General features: G+C 39.3%; 1 protein-coding gene and 1 pseudogene across 3 annotated transcripts in view; one reads left to right on the top strand and one right to left on the bottom strand.

Annotated features, from left to right (window-relative positions):
* The window catches only part of CXADR (CXADR Ig-like cell adhesion molecule), a 36,079-nt gene extending 23,361 nt beyond the window's left edge, over nucleotides 1–12,718 (bottom strand). Inside the window, exon 1 of one of the 3 annotated variants that reach the window (XM_070750276.1) lies at nucleotides 12,246–12,718. In XM_070750276.1, the coding sequence (XP_070606377.1) occupies nucleotides 12,246–12,294 (49 nt within the window). In that variant the 5' untranslated portion in view covers nucleotides 12,295–12,718. The remainder of the gene's footprint in view (nucleotides 1–12,245) is intronic. The other 2 variants (XM_070750277.1, XM_070750275.1) reach the window with 2 other exon arrangements.
* On the top strand, nucleotides 3,406–4,825 carry LOC139167054 (pachytene checkpoint protein 2 homolog; annotated as a pseudogene).
* Nucleotides 12,719–14,224: the final 1,506 nt, after the last annotated feature.

The following is a 14,224-nucleotide window of genomic DNA, read 5'->3' as shown; positions in this document are numbered from 1 at the left end:
CAACACTCCGCAGTCTGCATTGGTTGCCGATCAGTTTCCAGTCACAATTCAAAGTGTTGGTTATGACCTATAAAGCCCTACATGGCATTGGACCAGAATTTATTTTATTTATTTATTTATTATTTAGATTTGTATGCCGCCCCTCTCCGCAGACTCGGGGCGGCTCACAACAGAATAAAAACAATTCATAACAAATCTAAATTGTAGTTTAAAATATTTAAAAACCCCATTTACTAAACAAAAATACATACAAACCTACCATACATAAATTGTATATGCCCGGGGGAGATGTCTCAGTTCCCCCATGCCTGACGACAAAGGTGGGTTTTAAGGAGCTTACGAAAGGCAAGGAGAGTAGGGGCAGTTCTAATCTCTGGGGGGAGTTGGTTCCAGAGGGCCGGGGCCACCACAGAGAAGGCTCTTCCCCTGGGGCCCGCCAACCGACATTGTTTAGTTGACGGGACCCAGAGAAGGCCCACTCTGTGGGACCTAATTGGTTGCTGGGATTCGTGCGGCAGAAGGCGGTCTCAGAGATATTCTGGTCCAATGCCATGAAGGGCTTTAAAGGTCATAACCAACACTTTGAATTGTGACAGGAAATTGATCGGCAACCAATGCAGACTACGGAGTGTTGGTGAACATGGGCATACCTAGGTAAGCCCATGACTGCTCTCGCAGCTGCATTCTGCACGATCTGGAGTTTCCGAACACTTTTCAAAGGTAGCCCCATGTAGAGAGCATTACAGTAGTCGAACCTCGAGGTGATGAGGGCATGAGTGACTGTGAGCAGTGAGTCCTGGTCCAGATAGGGCCGCAACTGGTGCACCAGGCGAACCTGGGCAAACACCCCCCTCGCCACAGCTGAAAGATGGTTCTCTAATGTGAGCTGTGGATCGAGGAGGATGCCCAAGTTGCGGACCCTCTCCAAGGGGGTCAATAATTCCCCCCCCACACAGGGTAATGGAAGGACAGATGGAATTGTCCTTGGGAGGCAAAACCCACAGCCATTCCGTCTTACCCGGGTTGAGTTTGAGTCTGTTGACACCCATCCAGGCCCCAACAGCCTCCAGACACCGGCACATCACTTCCACTGCTTCGTTGACTGGGCATGGGGTGGAGATGTAAAGCTGGGTATCATCAGCGTACTGATGATACCTCACCCCATGCCCTTGGATGATCTCACCCAGCAGTTTCATGTAGATATTAAATAGCAGGGGGGAAAGGACCGACCCCTGGGGCACCCCACAAGGGAGAGACCTCGGAGTCGACCTCTGACCCCCCACTAACACCGACTGCGCCGACCAGAGAGGTAGGAGGAGAACCACTGGAGAACAGTGCCTCCCACCCCAACCCCTCCAGCCGATGCAGAAGGATACCATGGTTGAGAGGTCAAGCACCAGGACAGAGGATAAACCCCTGTCCCGGGCCCGCCAGAGATCATCCATCAATGCGACCAAAGCAGAATACCTTCGGGACCGCCTTCTGCAGCACGAATCCCAGCGACCGATCAGGTCCCACAGTGTTGGCCTTTTCCGGGTCCCGTCGACAAAACAATGTCGTCTGGGGGGGGCCAGGAAAAGAGACTTCTCTGTGGCAGCCCCGGCCCTCTAGAATCAACTCCCCCCGGAGATTAGGACTGCCCCCACCCTCCTTGCCTTTCACAAATTACTGAAAACCCACCTATGCCACCAAGCTTGGGGACATAACTGACCCTTAGCTGTTTCATTTCATGTATGGCTTAATTGGATGGTATGACTGTTTTTATAATGTGTTTTTATAATTGTTTTTGATATTTAGATTTGTGCTTTGTATTTTGTTGTGAGCCGCTCCGAGTCTTCGGAGAGGGGTGGCATACAAGTCTAATAAATAATAATAATAATAATAATAATTATTATTATTATTATTATTAATATTATTATTATTACCAGATGACTTCCAACAAGCAAAATCTAGGGGGAATCCAGATTTTCTTAACATAAGTATGATTATCAATTGCAGCAACCATGGCAAAAAATCTTCCTAAGGGTATGATGCAGCTAATAAAGGCAGATATATTACACAAAGCCATTCATAGAAAAGAGTACAAACCAGTCTACCAAGTGCTAAACCTCAATCCATATCACATTTCCTATACAGTATACCAATAGCATTTTATACCTGTCTGGATTTAATTACCCTCTATTTTCACACACGATAAGCCAGCAAATAAAGTGTTTCAGTGGTTAGTTTCCTAACCATACTTTCTGGATATGGCCCAACAGGAAGGGCAGGGCAGATGAAGGCCATGGATAGAACAGTTTTTGAAAGGGAGGAACAGACTTGTGTCTCATCATTAGTTAGATTACTTCAGTGTATTCTATACTGTACATACTGAAATTAATGTCCAAACACACACAGTATATCTACTTTAAAATACAGCAGTCTAGTTACTATCTGATGCTTTTCCTTACAAGCCTATTACGGGGTTACAGTGGCTATAGATATTTTAAACATTTCTATTAAAATGCTAAGTTTTTGAGATGTGAAAAAAATCAGACCAAAGTAAATAACTTCATAATTTTTTACACCTTTAAGATAACATATTGGCTGCACTTATGAAAAGTCTAAGAGATATGACACCACATGATGAGACTCTCAAGTTGCAATGTGTCCAATATGCTACTGAATAACATCAGAGGACAATTAGAAGTAGCTCCAGAAAAAGTGAAGTGACTGGGCCAAAGCTGATGTGGATGTGTCTGATGTTGAAAGAAAAGTCCAATGCTGTATAGAACAACATTGCATAGTATTCTGGAAAGTAAGATCAATGAATCAAGGTAAGCTAATGTCATCAAACATGAGATGACAAAATTGAACACAAACATCTTGGGAATCAGTGAACTAAAGTGGGAATAGACAAATTTACGTGGCTCCAAAGAGGAAGCCTATGGAAAAGGTGATAAAATGCTGTACAATCAGACCAGAAATGTATTAACAAGGGCGATCAGAGCAGCAAAAAGAAGCTACTCTGAAAAGCTAAAGAATCAGCTCTCAACACATGAACCAGTAAACATGTGGAAAACTCTTTAAAATATCAATGGTTACAGCCTCTTTCCCAGGCTGAAGGAAATCAACAAGTGGCAGATGACCAGAACGTGTTTTACTGCAGGTTTCAAAGGAAACTATAGCCACCTACTTCTATCATCTCCATCTCAAACACACCAACAACAGCCAACCCTCCTATAACTGCCATTTGGTTCACAACCACTAGTGATTACAGAAAAGGAAGTGTGAGTCCTATTTCACAGACAAGCTCCAGGCCCAGCCAAGATAACCCTTTCTTGCTTAAAAGTCTGTGCTGATCAATTGGCCCCCATCTTCACCTGATTTCTTCAATAAATCCCTAGAAATGTATTATGTTCCTTCATGCTTCAATGCTCTACAATTATTCCAGTGCCGAAGAAGCCCACCATCAAGGAACTGACTATGAATGACTATGAATCCCTGCAGATACATGTGGAAGTTCATCAGAAATCAAACAGTACTGCAAAAAAGAAGATATCAAACTAAGTGTCTTAAAGTTACTAAACAGGCACAATGTTATTTTTGGTGATTACAAATGGATTGAGTTTGATGACTGCTTTCTAACAAATAATGTCGCATCAGTTGCAGTTGTGGATACAGAACTAAAGCTGAAAGAAAGACAGCCTATCAGCTTGAATAAATGCAAACTTTTAATCCATATTTTTCATCTCAATGAAGAAGGATCTACTACAGAAAACCTGGATGCAGAAGATGAGAACATTGTTGCAGCTAATCATTGGTTATCACCTACAGTTGAGTTTCATCGTCTATGGGAAAGCCTAACTTATGATGCTGAAATAAAATCAGATTTATTAAATTATGTGACCACAGCATTACTATTCTCTGATTGAAGTGTTGATAACAACTTGATATCATGGAACAGAGTTATTCTACTACATGGTCCTCCTGGTACTGGTAAAACTTCCCTTTGTAGAGCACTGGCGCAGAAGTTGACCATTAGACTTTCACATAGGTATAGCTTTGAAAAATTGATAGAGATGAATAGTCACAGCCTTTTCTCTAAGTGGTTCAAGAATTAATTGATGACAAAGATGCCCTTGTATTTGTACTTATTGATGAGGTGGAAAGTCTCATGCTGCTCATTGTGCTTTTCAAGCAGGTACTGAGCCTTCTGATGCTATGTGTTGTAAATGCTGTACTTACACAAATTGATCAGATCAAAAGGTATCCTAATGTGGTTATACTGACGACTTCAAATATCACAGAGAAAATTGATATTGCTTTTGTAAGCAGAGCTGATATTAAACAATATATTGTTTAACACCTTCTTCTGCAGCTATATTCAAAATTTATCATTCTTCCATAGAAGAACTAATGAAGTGCCAAATAATATATCCCCGTCAGCAACTGTTAAGACTCCATGAGTTAGAGGTGATTGGTTACTTAGAAAACGACGTGTCAAAATTAAGCCTCCTCTTAAAAGATATTTCAAGGAAAAGTGAAGGACTTAGTGGCCGTATCCTAAGAAAGCTTCCTTTTCTAGCCCATGCACTGTATATTCAATCTCCTAATGTTATAATGACAACTTTCCTTCAAGCTTTATCAGCTGCAGCGGACAAGCATTTTCAAGAACGAGCAACGCTTTTGGACTGTGTTTGATGTTCTCATTCCTACTCAATGTTTTGTGGTAACTTTCTTTACAAATATTCTTAGTTTATTTTTCTAGCTACCTACTGATATTGCTAATTGGGAACCATGTGTTTTTAACTTGAAGATCAGTTCATACTTTCTTTTTTCAACTACTGCATATATAATAAAGTAGATTTTTAAGGATTGTTTTTATTTATTAATTGGATTGATTTTACTATTGTCTCTTTATATATGTTGTGAGCCGCCCTGACTCCTCGGAGAGGGGCGGCATACAAATCCAATTAAATAAATAAATAAATAAATAAATAAATAAATAAATAAATAAATAAGCTGAACAATTACAGACCAGTTGCTCTAGCATCTAGAACTATGAAAAAACTCTGAAAGGCTAGTGATGTCCCACTTGAAAACTTCACTGATCCACTATTAGACACCCTTCCCCCATAATTTGCTACGGAGGAAATATATTAACAGATGATGCTGTTAATATGGCTCTGCACTACATTCTGCAACATCTTGAAACTCCAAAGACCTTCGCAAGGATCCTCTTTGTAGACTTTAATTCAGCATTCAATACCATCATTTCAGATACTCTTCTAGAATAGAATAGAATAGAATAGAATTTTTATTGGCCAAGTGTGATTGGACACACAAGGAATTTGTCTTGGTGCATATGCTCTCAACGTACATAAAATAAAATATACATTTGTCAAGAATCATGTGATACAACACTTAATGATTGTCATAGGGGTCAAATAAGCAATGAAGAAGCAATATTAATAAAAATCTTCGGATATAAGCAACAAGTTACAGTCATACAGTCAACATGGGAGGAAAAGGGTGATAGGAATGATGAGAAAAACTAGTAGAATAGAAGTGCAGATTTAGTAGAAAGTCTGACAGTTTTGAGGGAATTATTTGTTTAGTAGAGTGATGGCGTTCGGGGAAAAACTGTTCTTGTGTCTAGTTGTCTTGGTGTGCAGTACTCTGTAGCGACGTTTTGAGGGTAGGAGTTGAAACAATTTGTGTCCAGGATGCGAGGGGTCAGTAAATATTTTACCCGCCCTCTTTTTGACTCGTGCAGTATACAGGTCCTCAATGGAAGGCAGATTGGCAGCAATTGTTTTTTCTGCAATTCTGATTATCCTCTGAAGTCTGTGTCGGTCCTGTTGGGTTGCAGCACCAAACCAGACAGTTATAGAGGTGCAGATGACAGACTCAATGATTCCTCTGTAGAACTGAATCAGCAGCTCCTTGGGCAGTTTGAGCTTCCTGAGCTGGCGCAGAAAGAACATTCTTTGTTGTGCTTTTTTGATGATGTTTTTGATGTTAGGTGACCATTTTAGGTCTTGAGATATGATAGAACCTAGAAATTCTAACTAAACTAAACTACCTAGTGGTACCTGAACCCACCTGTAAGTGGATCATAAGCTTCCTAACAAACAGGAAGCAGCAGGTGAAACAAAGCAAAATCACATCAGATACTTTTACAATTAGCACATTCCCGTGACCTCACCCCCAAGGCTGTGTGATCTGTCCACTTTTCTTCTCTATATACCAATCTCTAACAATCCATCTGTTAAACTACTGAAGTTTGCAGATGACACAACAGTGATGGTTTCATTCAAGACAATGATTAATTCACATATAGACGGGAAGTTGTACAACTAATCTAATGGTGCAATCTGAACAATCTTGAACTAAATAAACTGAAAACCGTAGAAATGTTGGTAGACTTTAGGAGAAACTCTCCTGTACTTCCAGCTCTTACAATACCAGACAACAAAGTAACAGTAGAGCTCTTCAAATTTCTAGGTTCTATCATATCGAACATATCAAATTGGACACCTAACATCAAAAATATTATCAAAAGGCACAACAAAGAACGTTTTTTCAGTGCCAACTCAGAAAGCTCAAACTACCCAAGGAGCTGCTGATACAGTTCTATGGAGGAATTACTGAGTTTGTCATCTGCACCTCTAAAACTGTCTGGTTTGGTTCCACAACACAAGATAGACCCAGACTTCAGAGGATAATGAGAACTGTAGAAAAAACAATTTCTAGCAATCTGCCTTCCATCGAGGACCTTTATACTGCACAATACAACCCTCAAAAAGAGGGCTTGGAAAATATTTACAGACCCCTCACATCCTGGATATAAATTTTCAACTCCTACCCTCAAAATGACACTATAGACCACTGCACACCCAAACAACTAATCACAAGAAGTTTTTTCCCCAAATACCATCACTGCTAAGCAAATCATTCCCTCAACACTGTCAAACTATTTACTAAGTCTGCATTACTATTAATCTTCTCATCGTTCCCATTGCCCATCTCCTTCCACTAATCACTATAGCTTTGCTGCTTGTATTCTTACGATTTATATTGACTGGCTCCTAATAGTATGATTTTATTTATACCTGGACTATCATTGTGTTGCACCATATGATTCTTGACAAATCTCTTTTCTTTTATGTACAGTAAGAGCATAAGCTCCAAGACAAATTTCTTGTGCTTACAATATACTTGGCCAATAAAAATTCTATTCTATTTTATTCTATTAAATTCTAATGACCATTAGATCTATTACTTTGGGCAAGAATAGCATAGGAGAAATGGATAGTCACAGTCAACTCATAGTCATTAAAAGAGTAGGAAAAGCAGTGCTGGGGTACAATCTCAATAATAGAATGATCTTGGTTCAAATCCAAGGCAAATGATTCAACATCACACCCAAGTCTCTGGCCTGACCACTAATGCCAAAGAAGCTAAAGTTGACTGGTTCTATGAAGAATGATAATACCTTCTGGAACAGAGGTGTTAAACTGGCAGCCCACAGGCTGTATGCATCATACACAGGCCATGGCCAGCCCAGCTCCACAAAGGGGAAAAAACATTGTGAAACATCACATAATGACAACCTGACACCGCAAGTTTGATACCCATGTTCTAGAACAGGGGTGGGCAATTAATTTTGCCATGGGGCCGCATGAGAAATTGGGATGGTTTTAGAGGGCCGGACCCTGGCCTGACCTAAACACCCAGACCCACTCTACAGACCCCTAATTGTTTGCTTTACGGCAACATGGTGCACCACAGTCACTGCACTGGAGTGTTTGCGTGGTTTCTGTGCTTGGCTGCTCTCAGTAGGAGTGCGAGGATGAAAGAGCTCACCGCATCTGCTGGGACTCCTCTGGTTCCTGCTTTCCTCATGATTCATCAGGAAAGCAGGAACCAGAGGAGTCCCGGCAGACGCGGCAAGCTCTTTCATCCTCGCACTGGAGCGGACCCTGACTTCTGCGGACCGGTCACAGATAGCGTGTGGGCCGATCAGAGACTGCGTGCGGGGCGGATGCAGCCCGTGGGCCACCCCTTGCCCAGGTCTGTTCTAGAATGAACACCAAAAAAAATATCCTTTTCATCACAGGGAATTGCAATTCTAAACTAGGAAGTCAAAAGATAATCATAACAACAGGCAAGTGTGTGGTTGAACTACAAAATGAAACAGGTCAAGACTTACAGTTTTGTCAACAGAACAGACTGCTCATAGCAAACACTCTTTTCTAACAATCCAAGTGACTCTATAGATGGACAACACCAGTTGCAAGTATACAAGGATCTCCAAATTGCACACCACTCATGAATGAAGTGCTCACTTATCCAAGATCAAGCATGAAAATATTTCAATTTTTTTCCGCTAGTTTAACAATTCTAACAATTCCATTTTTCCCAAAAGTAAATTAATATTACACAAATGATAAAAAAGCAACTTCTGTTGTGCCTCAGCAACTACTATAGTCTCTTCAAATAGTGATTGGCTACACCTAAATATCACATTATTTACGAAATGTATAAGGTCAAATGCAATTTGACACCCCTCTCATCGATAAAGTGACTATTAGAATATTAGTAGCTAGTGAAGTATATTTATCCAAATATTTGATGTGATCATTTCTTGAATCAATACTCTATAAATTCAATTATGTATTAGCAGAAGATGCACCAATATTTTATGACAGTCCTGAAGCTCCTGGGCATTAATTTGATTGGATGATCAATTTCTAGTATTAAGAGGCTATAAAACTTCATAAATTTTTCATAGATTGCTGATTCTATAAATCATACTACAGGAATACCGGTAGGTAAATTTTCTGCCAAGATTACACAACTTTTAAATAACCCCAATAGCACAATACAGCATAGAAAATCAAAGCCAAGATTTCTCATTTCTCCTCTCTGCTTTAGCCAATACAGGTAGCCCCTGATCTACAAAAGGTCACTTAATGACTTTTTAAAGTAAGAATGGCACTGAAAAAAGTGACTTATAACCATTTTTCACATTTACAACTGTTGCAGCATCCCATAGTGATTAAAAAGCAGAGGCTTAACAACTGACTCTTATTTATGGTGGTTGCAGAGCTCCAGTGTCATGTGATTACCTGCTGCATCCTTCTGAAAAGCAAAGTGAATGGATAAGTCAGATTCACTTAAGCACCATATTATGATTTAACAACTGCAATGACTTAATAACTGTGGTAAGAAAAGTTGTTAAAAGGGGCAAAATTCACTTAACAACTGTCTCGCTTAACAAGAGAAATTTTAGGCTCAATTGTTGCCATAAACCAAAACTACCTGTATCTTCAATAGGGAGACAAGACTATTCTTACAGGAGATTAAACGGTTGTTGATAGGAGCCATGTAAATTTGAATGGGTGCAGAGATTCTGGCAAATGCTATAATATATAGCTCTGATGCTAGTACCTCTCTCATATGCTACTTATCTCCCTTCTAAACATTTTTCTACCTTCTGAATAGCACTATTGACAAATAAGAAAAATTGTTGTTCAGGGTTTTTTAAAAATATCCCTGTGTCTGCCGAAGGACAGAGAGGAAGTTATCCTTTTCTCTGGCATTTTTATTTTGCCACATGTGATGCCACTAGTGATCGAATTAGCTATTAAATCAGTATGAAAGGAGAAAAAGAATCTGTTACCATCATCCTACACCTAAGGTAATTATTTCCAGTATTAAACCTCAAAATACAGAAAAGATACTGGTGCTTCTATGTTGTGGTTATTTCATCTATCCTTCCCTCCTGCACATAATTCCTTATTTCACTCGGAAAGAAACTCACATTTACAACCTGTTGCATGTCCTGCAGTCATGTGATCATGAATTTATGACATTTTTTTGCTGGTTTAGAGCAAAAAACCGGACACCTGTTCAGAAAGCTGGATTTATTTAACAACTGTTATGATTCACTTAATGGCAATTATAAAAATTGGATTTAAAACCATGTCTGATTCAACTTATGACCGCAATGACTTATGATGGAGATTCCAGTCTCAAATGTGGTAGTTATTTGAGGACTATCTTTATTTATGAATATTTTTGAAACCTTTAGATTGAGTTTAAAAAGTGGTACCTATTAACTAGCCTGAAGTTATTAAAACAGAACTTTTGAACCTGCATGTTTACAAGTTTTAAAAGTAAACATTTGCAGATTTTTCAGGTTTAGAATTTTGCGACTGAGTACCAAGCAAAAGGAATACTGCCAGGATCATTTCTACAGGACCCATTTCCTATACAGATATGCAAAGTTTCCACTGATAAAATTGCCTGCTCGGGTTCTATAGGATGTTCAGAATTATTTTACAGTTATTGTTACAAATACAAAATTTTGTATTTTAAAATTGTTAATGTTTTGGAATACTTTTTGTGACTCATAATTAGTTTATTAACATCTGCAGGAAATAGCTATTTGAATTTCCTATTTCAGTAATTTGTATTTAAAGTGAACATGATATACAGACATTGATATATACACAAAATATTGCTTGATGAGCCAAAAGAATTTTTATCCTATGAGTAATGTTGCAAAACTATGACATCAACGGTGGCATAAGGTATCTGGACAGGAAACAAAGCTGAAAAATGCTGAAAAGCTTTTAATTTCCCTAGCTTTTAACCTCACAAGTGTGGGTATAAATTGAATTCTAACTGTGTGCAGTTTGGTAGCTACATCATGAACACAGGAAATTATTATAACAAGACAGCAGTTTCCTAGCATTAAATGATTTAAATCCTATTATCACTCAAATTTATGAAAAGAATCCTTCATAAAGATCTGTTTATTTTTTAAAATTTTGTACACTACCTGGAGTCTGTTTCTGTGAGTTGGATGGCATACAAATTTAATTTTTTAAGATAAGTTGTGTTGGAGAACACCTGAAGATGTGTTCTAAATAGCCAAAGCATTTGCATATTCTAAGCTTAATACTTGTTACATAAAACTTTCAGGATCTAGTATAATATTTAAGCAAATGTCTTCTTGTTTTACCTGTACTTCTAGGTGTTACTGTAGAAGAATGCATATTAGAATAAGGTTACTTACTAATTTTGATTTAGGTTATCACTTTAATTTTATTCCGCCCAATGTGGATCTAAAATTTGTTGAATCATAAAGATCCCAGTAGAGTCTGCAGCACGATTTCTAAACTAATTATACCAAAATGGGTATAATTAAAAGCTATACCCATTTTGAATACATATTAAGGACAAATACTTCATATTAAGGACAAAAACAGATTTTAAAAACTATTTTATATAGTTATTTGGATTCTTTCTAACAATTTTTACAGAAGACGTTTTACAAAAATACGTGTAAAAATATGCCCTATAAAAGATCCAGCGATTAAATAAAGCCAGGTTCTGATTAGAAAGAGATTGTTAGAAAAGCTTTTGTCTCCTTCATTTAGCTTTGGAAGTCCTTTCCAAGAGCTGCTAGCAAAACTACACCAGAGCAGCTCACTTGAAAATAATTTTGGCAGCACCTGCCTCATATCATACGGAATAAAGATCATGTGGGTGGTTAAAATTTGTGAAAGTTTTTTAAAAACAAAAACAAAACAAGAAGTGTAATTGTAATCTCTTTAAAAAAACATGTTTTGCTCTTACATCTTGCAATTCAATTCTTTGCCTGGCTCTCTACTTTAGAGAGCGAAGGACTTTGCGACTGGGCGTAGGAAAGGGTAGTACTGTAGTTAGGCGAGTCCAGAGCTCACAACAATGCCCCCGGTGAATCATCAAGAGAGTGAAATCCTGATACCTCCTGCTCGCCCCACCTCCCCAGAGGGTAAGATTTCACCAAAAGAGGCCGACATACTGGTGTTTTGTTTTTTAAACCAGCCTAGGGGAAAGAATCGCTCAGAGGTATTTTTAAAAAAAAACAAAAAAAGATTCGGTACTAGGGGGAAAAAAGGCGCGTTTTTTCCCCTCTCCCTCTCACGCCCCTCTTTGGAGCCCTTTCACAACCGATCCCTCCCGAGAAGCCCCAACAACACAGGAGCCACATAGTCATTTCGCAACCCGATCCATCCAAACTCCGGTCCCTTTAACTTACAGCCTTTGTTTTCCCATCGCCCGGGGAGAGTTGGCGAAAGAAACGTGGGGCTACTTGGGAGAGGGGGGAGGGAATGTGGTTGGAGTGGGCAAACGGGAGTGTGTGTGTGTGTGTGTGGTGGGGCGGGGGTGGTCTTCTGTTGTTCCTCGCTAACTTCCAGCCTTACCTGCGCAAAGAAACATTGCAGCCCACAAGAGCGGCAGCAGCGATGCCATGGCGGGAGAAGAGAGTTAGCTGCCGGCAGCCAGAAGAAAAGAAGCGACTCTCGATCGAATTCCCAACGGACACTAGCCGGCTCGCGCCGCCCTCCTCTGTCCCCTCGCGGCCCAGCAGGTGAAACGACCGTCACTTCCGCCCGGCCACAGCCCTGCTGCGTGCTCCGCTGGAGTTGCCCGACGTTAAGGGCAGCCGACATGCGAGAGAAAGGAGCTGAACTTTCCTCTTCGCTTCTAAGTTACTCACCCTAAGCAGAAATTCCCAGCAATACAGGCTCCGGGAAATGGCAGCAGGCAAAAAAAGAAAAAGCGCTCTCGCTTGCCCTATACTTTCCATAAGCTGCCGGTACACGCACAATTCCATAAATAATAGTTAGGAGAGCAGAAAGCTAAGGAAGGTCTCTGAATTTGGCCACTTCTTCCTGCACCCTTTTAACTTGCCACAGAAAGGGAGAAATTTGTGCATGCGTATGAGAGTCCGTAGTTACCGTTTTACAGAAATGCAAACAAATACTTCCATACCATAATCGCCCATAGCTAATACTAGTCGAGTTCAGACGTTTACACTCCTATCTCTCTTAGCAGCAAGTTAAATCTAGTAAGTATTAAGTCTAGTTAGTAAATCTAGTAAGTAAAGTAAGTATTCTGGATCTATGACTAATCTGTGCACAAATTACATGCCCTTATCACACATAGCTGGAAAGACAATAGTCCCATACAGGCCATTGGGATAAAAGGGCTGTAATGGGAAAATATATCAGCAAGAATAAAAGCAAAATTGTATGAAATTGGCACTATGTAGGGATTGTAATGAGAACTAGAACTGCGATGAATTGCACACAGCAGATTTTGGAAGAACTACAGTATAGGGACTTTTTATCTATTTCCTGCCTCTGTCTTTTGAAAAATCTGTGAGCAGTGTGCTAGATGATTTGGCCAAAAACAGCTATTAAATGTAAGTGACATACATTTATATGTGTATATGTTTATCTAGCTTCAAGTTCAGAAATATTTATTTAGAGAGGAAAAAACCCATTTATTTGCAAAGCTATAAGCGGATCTAATTTCCTGTTCAACTGGCATATGTTTTCATGTTTTTAGAAACCACAATACTGTACTGTATTGAACTGAACTTCTAAATGGCTCAGGGCCAGACTATTTAAGGGACTACCTCCTCCCTCATACCTTGCTATGGCCAGCAGGCCCACAGAGTCGGCCTTCTCCAGGTCCTGTCTGATAAACAATGTCAATTGGTGGGGCCTGGGGAAGAGTCTTCTCTATGGCGGTTCCAAAACTTTGGAATCAGCTGCTCCCAGAGATCTGCAATATCTCCACCCTACCCGTCTTCCAGAAAGCCATTAATACCTGGCTTTTCCAACAGGCCTGGAATTAGGATGGACTGCAAGTATGTATGATTTTTAAAATTATATTGTTGTTTTTTTATTGCATTGTTGATTTTATTGTTATATTTTTATTGTTTTTTATTGTTGTTTTTATTGTTGTATGATTACTGTTAGGAATCAATGTCACCTAAGAAGATGATGTGCCGTCTTCCTAAATGTCTGTCAATAATCTTTGTGTATGATGATGGCATACTGCTAAAATGAATATGTTAATGTACAGTACAATCTTAGAAAATCAATGGTTTCTGTAAATAAACCTACATTTCCCCCCTTGTAATCTGAGAAGCTGTTGTCAGGATAAAATTACAGGGAAAGAAGTAGACACATGTACATGTCTTTTTTTTCTTCCTGAAAATATAATTGAAAGTTATGTTTACCATTTCAAAGGAATTTACTCAGTTTAACAGTTTGTTTAGCTTGGTTTCTAAAATAGATAAAACAGATGCTTAAGGATTTATTTATATATTTAGATTTTATTTATATAGTTAGCATTGATTTCAGAGATCTGTTCTTCTAAACTAAAGCCT

The sequence above is a fragment of the Erythrolamprus reginae genome, chromosome 4, assembly GCF_031021105.1.
Source record: "Erythrolamprus reginae isolate rEryReg1 chromosome 4, rEryReg1.hap1, whole genome shotgun sequence".
In the NCBI taxonomy this organism is placed as follows: Eukaryota; Metazoa; Chordata; class Lepidosauria; order Squamata; family Dipsadidae; genus Erythrolamprus; species Erythrolamprus reginae.
This window is presented reverse-complemented; position numbering and strand designations above follow the sequence as displayed.